The following is a 12,500-nucleotide window of genomic DNA, read 5'->3' as shown; positions in this document are numbered from 1 at the left end:
GGAGAGAGGACTGTCTCTTTACAGTAGACTGATAGTTCCAGAGGTATAGGAGAGAGGGATGTCTCTCTACAGTAGACTGATAGTTCCAGAGGTATAGGAGAGAGGGATGTCTCTCTACAGTAGACTGATAGTTCCAGAGGTATAGGAGAGAGGGATGTCTCTCTACAGTAGACTGATAGTTCCAGAGGTATAGGAGAGAGGGATGTCTCTTTACAGTAGACTGATAGTTCCAGGGGTATAGGAGAGAGGACTGTCTCTTTACAGTAGACTGATAGTTCCAGAGGTATAGGAGAGAGGACTGTCTCTCTATAGTAGGCAGATCCAGCTAGATAAACAGGTTTGGGAGCAAGAGGATGTTTTTGGCATAGAAATATAATTAATAGAACGGGCTTGGAACCTCTAACCCATCGCTGACTTAAATTAATCTATTCTATGGATTCTATTTCTATGGTTGTTGGTTGGACGTCAGATCTCCTGGCTGCATGCTAAGCAGGTTTACTTTGATCAACGAAAGGCAGCCCCTACTGGGAAAGAAAGAGAGAGGGAGACCGGGGGAAAAGAGAGAGAGAGAAGAATGGGAGAGAGATTGGTTATGCAATTCTTTTAATTTAGAGGAAAACACTGTGATGTATCAGGGAGGGGGGGGGGCTGATCTCGTTATCCTGGGGAAGGTATGGAGGGATGAGGAGAGGAATAAACAGGGACTGGTGTTAGTTCTGGCTGGATATATACCCACACATCAGAGAGATGTAGCTACGGTGTTGTGATATCACATTAGAGAGATGTAGCTACGGTGTTGTGATATCACATCAGAGAGATGTAGCTATGGTGTTGTGATATCACATTAGAGGAATGTAGCTACGGTGTTGTGATATCACATTAGAGAGATGTAGCTACGGTGTTGTGATATCACATTAGAGAGATGTAGCTACGGTGTTGTGATATCACATCAGAGAGATGTAGCTACGGTGTTGTGATATCACATCAGAGAGATGTAGCTACGGTGTTGTGATATCACATTAGAGAGATGTAGCTACGGTGTTGTGATATCACATTAGAGAGATGTAGCTACGGTGTTGTGATATCACATTAGAGGAATGTAGCTACGGTGTTGTGATATCACATTAGAGGAATGTTGTAAGCATAGTGAATGGGGTGAAATACTCTAGTATTTAATACTCAAAATACTCTAGATGTTATTATTAGTCAATGGGGTTGAGTACTGTTGTAGAGGGCCCATGGAGAGAGCATGTAATCCAGTAGGGGGGAGGGGAGTGAGGCTTACTCCCAATAGAAATGCTGTTTTGTGGGATCCTCGCCCTCGCAGGTGGGTCCCTTGGAGGTGGCTTGGCGGTGGATAGGATTCTGTGAAATATGGCATCTGCTTTGAATTTTCCAGTATGGATCCCTCTTGGCACCTGTGTAGGAATTCCCACCACGTTGCTATCCAATCCCTTCAGATCTACTATCCAATCCCTTCAGATCTACTATCCAATCCCTTCAGATCTACTATCCAATCCCTTCAGATCTACTATCCAAACCCTTCAGATCTACTATCCAATCCCTTCAGATCTACTATCCAATCCCTTCAGATCTACTATCCAAACCCTTCAGATCTACTATCCAATCCCTTCAGATCTACTATCCAATCCCTTCAGATCTACTATCCAAACCCTTCAGATCTACTATCCAATCCCTTCAGATCTACTATCCAATCCCGTCAGATCTACTATCCAATCCCTTCAGATCTACTATCCAAACCCTTCAGATCTACTATCCAATCCCTTCAGATCTACTATCCAATCCCTTCAGATCTACTATCCAAACCCTTCAGATCTACTATCCAATCCCTTCAGATCTACTATCCAATCCCTTCAGATCTACTATCCAATCCCTTCAGATCTACTATCCAATCCCTTCAGATCTACTATCCAAACCCTTCAGATCTACTATCCAAACCCTTCAGATCTACTATCCAATCCCTTCAGATCTACTATCCAATCCCGTCAGATCTTCTATCCAATCCCTTCAGATCTACTATCCAATCCCTTCAGATCTACTATCCAATCCCTTCAGATCTACAGTCCAATCCCTTCAGATCTGCTATCCAATCCCTTCAGATCTACTATCCGATCCCTTCAGATCTACTATCCAATCCCTTCAGATCTACTATCCAATCCCTTCAGATCTTCTATCCAAACCCTTCAGATCTACAATAGGGGGTATGGGGTAGAGGGTAGGAGGTATGGGGGTAGGGCGTATGGGGGTCGGGGTTAATCTATACCGTCTCTGCTGATGTCTTGAGGTTAGAGGTCAGGAGAGCCTTAGCTCCCTGTCACCTTACAGACTGATTGTGATTGGACAATATTCCCTCGAGGCAACTAACATGTCTGCCGTAGAGTTATAATGCTTTTGGTTGAAACTGCAATGGAAACACATGTCAAATGGGAACTCAAAAACAGAACACCATGAACAGAAGAGCCAACACACTCCTGAGTGCCATTGATATTTCTGTTGTACTGAATTCTAAATACAAGCCATAGGGCCACAACCATTCTTTCTAGTGAACCATTCTAATGCTTTGTGGTTGAAAGCTGAATGAATGGCCAGACTCTCTGTATGTGGCTCTAGTGGAACATGACCAGAGCCCTATTGGCCTATATAGAGTGCAGTTTGGGAGGCAACCATTGATCTATAATTAGAGTGTGTGACCTTTAACCTTCTGAGGTTTCTGATGTTTCCTAGAGTGTCCTTGTTTTGTCACCTCATCCATACTAGCCAGACATTATAATCAGGTTCCGTCCATGTTCCATCCCTCCAGGCTCAGCTGTCTGTCGCTACCCATGATCCCTCTGCTATCTGCTCTTCTTTGATTGGCTCTTCTCCCTGAGCTATCCCAGTAGTCCACGGGGAGGCGTGGCTGGAGGCAGAGTTTAAAAGGCAAACTGCTATTGAGCTGTGTGTGCGTGTGTGTGTGCGTGTGAGTGTGCTTGCGCGTGTGCGTGCGTGTGTGTGTGTCTGTGTGTGTGTGTGTGTGTGTGTGTGTGTGTGTGTGTGCGTGTCTGTGTGTGTGTGTGTGTGTGTGTGTGTGTGTGTGTGTGTGTGTGTGTCTGTGTGTGTGTGTGTGTGTGTGTGTGTTGGGATCTGTGCCTTCCTCAAGGTGACATGGAGACATTACTCAGAGTGATGGATAGGAGTGGGTGGCGGAGGAGTGTTCAAGAGTTGGTGGATAGTGGTGTGTGTGTGTGTGTGTGTGTGTGTGTGTGTGTGTGTGTGTGTGTGTGTGTGTGTGTGGTGGCTCCCACTCAGAACAGACTAATGATGTCATCTCAGTCTTCTCTGCTCCTTGAATAAGAAGGACACACACACACCACTATGCGCCCTCACAAACCTCACACCAGGGTTTCCGTTAACCGCTAATAGCTGGGTTTTGGACAATAAAAAAATACATAAAATTACCGCTGGCTAATTGTCCTGGAGAAGGAAATAAACTCCATTGCAAAATTAGGCTTTTTAGCATATTCACTGATGGAAATACATTTAACCAGTCATGCTTATCGGTCTATAGGTTCATTTGCATAATTTAATGGAATAACATTTCTGTGTGTGTATTTTCGTTAGTCGTTGTGTGGCCTATCTAACCCATACAGATACAGAGCTTATATTTGAGCTGAAAATCTGCCGTGTTTTTATAAGCCCAATCATTGCGTAAACAATTCTAAATGCAATCACGTGTTAAAAACAGTTTTGATTTTGATTTCTCAAGATGGCTTCCCATTCACCATTCAATAGGCAACAGTTGGCAGACTTCAGCGCGTCACTACCTTGCAATGAGCTGGAGGCAGTATGCTTTAATTGTTTGAAACCTGAATGTTTTACTTCATATTATGAGGCATGTTTTACCTTGCTTCAAAGTAGCCTATAGTCAAAAGGATTTTATAAAGACCAAATGCCAACTTTCTTTCATTGTCCAGCAGTCAAACGCCTAATCCTATCAGCAACCCAGTCTAGTTGTTGCATCTTTAGATCTCCCTTCTTTCTGAATTTCTAACGGATATTTTCATCTCTGTCACATGAAACCACCAACATGTACGGTATGCTTTTGGCAACAGTGTTTTCCCACTACTGCTGTGTGCACATCGCTGCGCTTGTAATGTGAAGAGATAATAGTTCATCAACATTTGAAGCTAAATGTTCTGATTTGTTGATTCAGCCTCATTGTTTAGAAAAAAATATATGCATGTATCCTAGGCCTACTGGTTGTATGAATTTGGGATCAATCATCCCACAACTGTCTCAGAGTGTTTGGAATAGGCTATTTCTTTCTCGCATAGAACGACAAGCTATAGTGGAGCGGGTCGAGAGTTTCAAGTTCCTTGGTGTCCACATCACCAACGAACTATCATGGTCCAAGTATATCAAGACAGTCGTGAAGAGGGCACGACAAATCCTTTTCCCCCTCAGGAGATTGAAAAGATTTGTCATGGGTCCCCAGATCCTCAAAAGGTTCTACAGCTGCACCATCGAGAGCATCCTGACCGGTTGCATCACCGCCTGATATGGTAACTGCTCGGCATCTGACCATAAGGCGCTACAGAGGGTAGTGCGAACGGCCAAGTACATCACTGGGGCCAAGCTTCCTGCCATCCAGGACCTATATAATAGGCGGTGTCAGAGGAAAGCCCATAAAATTGTCAGAGACTCCAGTAACCCAAGTTATAGACTGTTTTCTCTGCTATCGCACGACAAGTGGTACCGGAGGGCCAAGTCAAGGACCAAAAAGGCTCCTCAACAGCTTCTACCCCCAAGCCATAAGACTGCTGAACAATTAATAAAATCGCCACTGGACAATTGACATTTACATTATACCTACCTCATCCCCATATTGTTTTATTTCCTTTTTTGCTATTCTGTACACCAGTATTTCTACTTGCACATCATCATCTGCACATCTATCACTCCAGTGTTCATTTGCTAAATTGTAATTACTTCGCTACTATGGCCTATTTATTGCCTTACCTCCTTACTCCATTTGCACACACTGTATATAGATTTTCTCTATTGTGTTATTGACTGTACGTCTGTCTATGTGTAACTCTGTGTTGTTGTTTTTGTCGCACTGCTTTGCTTTATCTTGGCCAGGTCTCAGTTGTAAATGAGAACAGGCCAACCTGGTTAAATAAAGGTGAAATTAAAAATGAAAAACATTCAAATTGGCCCCCTGCCCCCTCGCTTTTGTACACTGCTGCTAGTCGCTGTTTTTTTTATCCATGTATAGTCACTTCGCCCCCACCTACATGGACAGAACACCTCAACTAGCCTGTACCCCCGCACACTGACTCGGTACCGGTGCCCCCTGTATATATCCTCCACACTGACTCGGTACCGGTGCCCCCTGTATATATCCTCCACACTGACTCGGTACCGGTGCCCCCTGTATATATCCTCCACACTGACTCGGTACCGGTGCCCCCTGTATATATCCTCCACACTGACTCGGTACCGGTGCCCCCTGTATATATCCTCCACACTGACTCGGTACCGGTGCCCCCTGTATATATCCTCCACACTGACTCGGTACCGGTGTCCCCTGTATATATCCTCCACACTGACTCGGTACCGGTGTCCCCTGTATATATCCTCCACACTGACTCGGTACCGGTGTCCCCTGTATATATCCTACACACTGACTCGGTACCGGTGTCCCCTGTATATATCCTCCACACTGACCCGGTACCGGTGTCCCCTGTATATATCCTCCACACTAACTCGGTACCAGTGTCCCCTGTATATATCCTCCACACTGACTCGGTACCGGTGTCCCCTGTATATATCCTCCACACTGACTCGGTACCGGTGTCCCCTGTATATATCCTCCACACTGACTCGGTACCGGTGTCCCCTGTATATATCCTCCACACTGACTCGGTACCGGTGCCCCCTGTATATATCCTCCACACTGACTCGGTACCGGTGTCCCCTGTATATATCCTCCACACTGACTCGGTACCTGTGTCCCCTGTATATATCCTCCACACTGACCCGGTACCGGTGTCCCCTGTATATATCCTCCACACTGACTCGGTACCGGTGCCCCGTGTATATATCCTCCACACTGACTCGGTACCGGTGTCCCCTGTATATATCCTCCACACTGACTCGGTACCGGTGTCCCCTGTATATATCCTCCACACTGACTCGGTACCGGTGCCCCGTGTATATATCCTCCACACTGACTCGGTACCGGTGTCCCCTGTATATATCCTCCACACTGACTCGGTACCGGTGTCCCCTGTATATATCCTAGAACACTGACTCGGTACCGGTGTCCCCTGTATATATCCTAGAACACTGACTCGGTACCAGTGTCCCCTGTATATATCCTAGAACACTGACTCGGTACCGGTGTCCCCTGTATATATCCTAGAACACTGACTCGGTACCGGTGTCCCCTGTATATATCCTAGAACACTGACTCGGTACCGGTGTCCCCTGTATATATCCTAGAACACTGACTCGGTACCGGTGTCCCCTGTATATATCCTCCACACTGACTCGGTACCGGTGTCCCCTGTATATATCCTAGAACACTGACTCGGTACCGGTGCCCCCTGTATATATCCTCCACACTGACTCGGTACCGGTGTCCCCTGTATATATCCTCCACACTGACTCGGTACCGGTGTCCCCTGTATATATCCTCCACACTAACTCGGTACCGGTGTCCCCTGTATATATCCTCCACACTGACTCGGTACCGGTGTCCCCTGTATATATCCTCCACACTGACTCGGTACCGGTGTCCCCTGTATATATCCTCCACACTGACTCGGTACCGGTGTCCCCTGTATATAGCCTCCACATTGACCCGGTACCGGTGTCCCCTGTATATATCCTCCACACTAACTCGGTACCAGTGTCCCCTGTATATATCCTCGTTATTGTTATTCTCATTGTGTTACTTTTTATTTTAGTCTACTTGGTAAATATTTTCTTAACTGTTCTCTGTTTTGAAGGGCTTGTAAGTAAGCATTTCACGGTAAAGTCTACACTGTTGTATTCAGCATTTCACGGTAAAGTCTACACTTGTTGTACTCAGCATTTCATTGTAAAGTCTACACTTGTACTCGGCGCATGTGACACATAAAGTTTGATTTAATTTGACCAATAGAATAGGTAAACCTTTCTACTATGAGGGTTAGTAGATGTCAAGTAAACGTCTATTCCACGTTGGTTCAACGCCATTTCAATCAAATAACGTGGAAACGATGTTGATTCAACCGGTGCGTGCCCTGTGGGTAGTGATGTTGCTGTTCGTTTCCTCGTCTTGTTGGCTGAGGAAAAGTAAGTGTGGACAGTTATTGTAATATCTTCAAAGCATCGGAATTCATTAAGAAGGACGCAAGCCATTGCATGTTCTGTTAAGATGAATTCCCATCATCCAACTGTGATTTCTGTCATTCTGAGCACCGTGGGTGAACTCTCTAATCAGGTTATCCACCCAATCCATATGGGTCCAGTACATTTGTAGAATGTCCTGTAAATGAAAATGCTGCCGGTGAAAGGCTTACACACCCACACACAAACAGTTAGCACACACACTGTAACACTTGTGAGAGAGAGAGAGAGTCTGACAGAGAATCTGAGATATCTTTGGTCCTTGATGTTTATATTACATTAACACTGTTGTAATTATTCTGTAATGTTATCATCAGTCAGTCACAGAGCCTGACACTGGTGGGGTCACCTCCCTACCTTCTGTATTGTGTCTTGGGTGTTGTTGTGTTAGCGATGATGGGATGCTAATGACTTTAGCTCTGGTTGCTGGTATTAACATGCATTATTCTGTTTGGGTTTGAAGGGACTCACTCACATACGATTAGATGGGGATGTGAGCACGGAATTATGACTAAACTGACTAAAAATCGCTACATTTTTAGCGATTCATGCCTCAGCATGTTCTCTTTTCTGGTGAGCAGTGCCTCCCTAAGGTGGCTGACATGACATCGTTGCTAATGGTATTTCACTTGGCTGTAAGCTTCTGATAATTACCTAATAGCCTCGAACACAGAGGTTAATTCAATTTAGTCTCATTGCAGTTCAATAAAATGTAGCTTGATGATATTGTGTGAATGTTTGTGTCAGTGGAATTGAGAATAATCACTTAATAGTCAGTCTGTCTGTCTGTCTGTCTGTCTGTCTGTCTGTCTGTCTGTCTGTCTGTCTGTCTGTCTGTCTGTCTGTCTGTCTGTCTCTCTGTCTGTCTGTCTGTCTGTCTGTCTGTCTGTCTGTCTGTCTGTCTGTCTCTCTCTCTCTCTCTCTCTCTCTCTCTCTCTGTCTGTCTGTCTGTCTGTCTGTCTGTCTGTCTGTCTGTCTCTGTCTGTCTGTCTGTCTGTCTGTCTGTCTGTCTGTCTGTCTGTCTGTCTGTCTGTCTGTCTGTCTGTCTCTCTGTCACACTCACTCTCTCCTCCCCCCTCTCTCTTTCTCTCTCTCCCTCCCTCTCTTCCCTTGTTCCTTGTCTCCAGTTGATAAGTGGAGGATCTATCGTCAGCGCTGAGGCAGTATGGGACCATGTGACCATGGCCGACCGAGAGTTGGCGTTTAAGGCCGGTGATGTCATCAAGGTGCTGGACGCGTCCAATAAGGACTGGTGGTGGGGTCAGATCGACGAGGAGGAGGGGTGGTTCCCCGCCAGCTTCGTACGGGTGAGTTAGTGATACCTCACGTCACCCTAGTCTTCTGAGTGCCCCGATTCACACTATACCCATGTAGGATCTTCATTTGAGCCAGTTTGCTACAGGAGGAAAATAATCCTGCAGCAAACAGGAAATGTGAATTGTTATGTGGATGATAATTAATGGATATATACTTAAGGGATTGATACATTTTTCAGGAAAATCATGTCTGAAAGTGTAAATGACAGAAAGTTTTACATTTAAGTTTTAAGTTCTCCTGCAACATGGTGATCAAATTAAGATCGTACATCTGTAGGGAAAAGCCAAGCCAAGCTGGGCTGGCCTGGTAACCCATCTACTTTAGTTGCTGGAACCCTGCTAAAAAGAACAGTATGATATCCAAGCCAGCACAGTACACTTCCTGTTAGCTTCACAGTACACTTCCTGTAAGTTTCACAGTACACTTCCTGTAAGTTTCACAGTACACTTCCTGTTAGCTTCATACATTACCTGGTAAAGGCTACACACACTACAGCTAAAGAGGACATACTCTAGTAAACACTTCCTACTTAACTGTGTAAAGGCTCCATACATTACCAATTAAAGTCTTTCTCCAGACTCCCCAATGGCCATCCCAACCCTGACAACTCCATGTCCAGGGGCTGAACCAATTTCTCCCCACCACCACTACCTCTCCATCCATTGAGTCGATCCAGGCATTGAGTGAACCGGTGTGTTTCTGTCATTCTTTCTCTCTAAGGTCGAACCCCACCCTCCTCAACCCCAAACAAAACAGCTTTTCTATATCAACCCCATAGCAACTGCTCGGTTCCAAAACACTACGTCTAAGGTGCGTTTCCACCAACATCATCAATCAACCATCCAGCCATTCCCCCCACCACCCACCGCTCAGCCTGCCGACGCAACGTCTCCCAAACATTACCCAATCAATCAACCATCCAGCCATAACCCCCACCACCCACGGCTCAGCCTGCCGACGCAACGCCTCTCAAACTTTGCCCAGTCAATCAACCAACGCACATCTAACGTTCCCATAACCTCCACAAAACCTCTGTACAGTATGTCCTTCTATTGGTCAGGCAGAGAGAGACTGAGTACATGTACAGTTGAAGTCAGAAGTTTACATACACCTTAGCGAAATACATTTCAACTCAGTTTTTCACAATTCCTGACATTTAATCCCAGTAAAAATGCCCTATTTTAGATCAGTTAGGATCACCACTTTATTTTAAGAATGTGAAATGTCAGAATAATAGTAGAGAGAATTATTTATTTCAGCTTTAATTACTCTTATCACATTCCCAGTGGGTCAGAAGTTTACATACACTCAATTAGTATTTGGTAGTATTGCCTTTAAATTGTTTAACTTGGCTCAAACGTTTCAGGTAGCCTTCCACAAGCTTCCAACAATAGGTTGGGTGAATTTTGGCCCATTCCTTCTGACAGAGCTGGTGTAACTGAGTCAGGTTTGTAGGTTTCCTTGCTCACGCACGCTTTTTCAGTTTTGCCCAAACATTTTCTATAGGATTGAGGCTTTGTGATGGCCACTCCAATACCTTGACTTTGTTGTCCTTAAGCCATTTTGCCACATCTTTGGAAGTATGCTTGGGGTCATTGTCCATTTGGAAGACCCATTTGCAACCAAGCTTTAACTTCCTGATTTATGTCTTGAGATGTTGCTTCAATATATCCTCATAATTTTCTTTTCTCATGATGCCATCTATTTTGTGAAGTGCACCAGTCCTTCCTGCAGCAAATCTCCCCCACAACATGATGCTGCCACCACTGTGCTTCACGGTTCTTCGGCTTGCAAGCCTCCCCCTTTTTCCTCCAAACATAATGATGGTCATTATGGCCAAACAGTCCTATTTTTGTTTCATCAGACCAGAGGAAATTCCAAAAAAGTATGATCTTTGTCCCCATGTGCAGTTGCAAAACGTAGTCTGTCTTCTTTATGGCCGTTTTGGAGCAGTGGCTTCGTCCTTGCTGAGCGGCCTTTCAGGTTATGACGATATAGGACTCGTTTTACTGTGGATATCGATACTTTTGAACCTGTTTCCTCCAGCATCTTCACAAGGTCCTTTGCTGTTGTTGTGGGATTGATGTGCACTTTTCCCACCAAAGTGCATTCATCTCTAGGAGACAGAACGAGTCTCCTTCCTGAGCGGTATGATGGCTGCGTGATCCCATGGACCTTTTTGCTTGACATCATGGGAAAATCAAAATAAATCATCCAAGACCTCAGAAAAAAATTGTAGACCTCCACAAGTCGGGTTCATTCTTGGGAGAAATTTCCAAACACCTGAAGGTACCACGTTCATCTGTACATACAATACTACGCAAGTATAAACACCATGGGACCACGCAGCCATCATACCGCTCAGGAAGGAGACGTGTTCTGTCTCCTAGAGATTAACGTACTTAGGTGGGAAAAGTGCAAGTCATCACAAAGCTCTGACCTCAATCCTATAAAAATTTGTGGGCAAAACTGAAAAAGAGTGTGCGAGCAAGGAGGCCTACAAACCTGACTCAGTTACACCAGCTCTGTCAGGAGGAATGGGCCAAAATTCACCCAACTTATTGTTGGAAGCTTGTGGAAGGCTACCTGAAACGTTTGAGCCAAGTTAAAAAATGTAAAGGCAATGCAACCAAATACTAATTGAGTGTATGTAAACTTCTGACCCACTGGGAATGTGATGAAAGAAATTAAAGCTGAAATAAATCATTCTCTCTACTATTATTCTGACATTTCACATTCTTAAAATAAAGGGGTGATCCTAACTGACCTAAGACAGGGCATTTTTACTGGGATTTAATGTCAGGAATTGTGAAAAACTGAGTTTAAATGTAGTTGGCTAAGGTGTATGTAAACTTCCGACGTCAACTGTAGATTGTCTGCTGAGAGGAGGACGGCTCATAGTAATGGCTGGAACTGGGCTAATGGAATTATTTGATACCATTCCAACCATTCCGCTCCAGCCGTTACCACAACTAAGGTGCCACCAACCTCCTGTGATATGTATATCAGTCACAAGATTGGGACTCATCAGAACACGATGGATCTATTATAGATTACAGCCTTCAGTTTTTTTCTCTTTTCTATTTACTCTTTTTATAGTCTGTTTATAACTGAGTCTTCTCCTCCACGATGCTTCTCAAATTACACCATTTTTACCTATAATCGTGCACTACTTTTTACCAGATTCCTATGGTCCCTGGTCGAAAGTAGTGCACTATAAAGGGAATAGGGTGCCATTTGGGAACACACTCCGGCACGGTAGCAGCAGTTGTCTCCACCCGTCTCTCTGCTTGTTGTTGTGAAGCTGCATGGCGTCGTGTGTTTGGCATTACAACCGTCGCCACTTTGATGTTCAGTTGGCACACAGTGTTTCATCCTCAGGTGTTGGCTTGGCTACCATACCAGGCATCTGATCCCCTCTAACCTACCTCTAACCTCTAACCTAACTCTAACCTACCTCTAACCTATCTCTAACCTAACTCTAACCTACCTCTACCCTAACTCTAACCTACCTCTAACCTCTAACCTACCTCTACCCTACCTCTAACCTAACTCTAACCTACCTCCACCCTACCTCTAACCTAACTCTAACCTACCTCTAACCTAACACTAACCTATCTCTAACCTACCTCTAACCTACCTCTACCCTACCTCTAACCTAACTCTAACCTACCTCTAACCTAACTCTAACCTACCTCTACCCTACCTCTAACCTAACTCTAACCTACCTCCACCCTACCTCTAACCTACCTCTAACCTACATATAACCTACCTCTACCCTACCG

At 44.8% G+C, this 12,500-nt stretch overlaps 1 protein-coding gene across 8 annotated transcripts in view; it reads left to right on the top strand.

The window, feature by feature from the left end:
• The window catches only part of LOC115130983 (rho guanine nucleotide exchange factor 9-like), a 100,568-nt gene that overhangs the window by 47,458 nt on the left and 40,610 nt on the right, over positions 1–12,500 (top strand). For 6 of the 8 annotated variants that reach the window (XM_065019888.1, XM_065019887.1, XM_065019891.1 and 3 more), the window contains 2 exons: positions 8,526–8,705; positions 9,436–9,525. In XM_065019888.1, the coding sequence (XP_064875960.1) occupies positions 8,526–8,705; positions 9,436–9,525 (270 nt within the window). The remainder of the gene's footprint in view (positions 1–8,525; positions 8,706–9,435; positions 9,526–12,500) is intronic. The other 2 variants (XM_065019890.1, XM_065019889.1) reach the window with 1 other exon arrangement.

This window comes from Oncorhynchus nerka, linkage group LG6 (genome assembly GCF_034236695.1).
Source record: "Oncorhynchus nerka isolate Pitt River linkage group LG6, Oner_Uvic_2.0, whole genome shotgun sequence".
Lineage (NCBI taxonomy): Eukaryota > Metazoa > Chordata > Actinopteri > Salmoniformes > Salmonidae > Oncorhynchus > Oncorhynchus nerka.
Note: the sequence above shows the minus strand (reverse complement) of the source record. Positions and strands in the feature narration are given on the sequence as shown.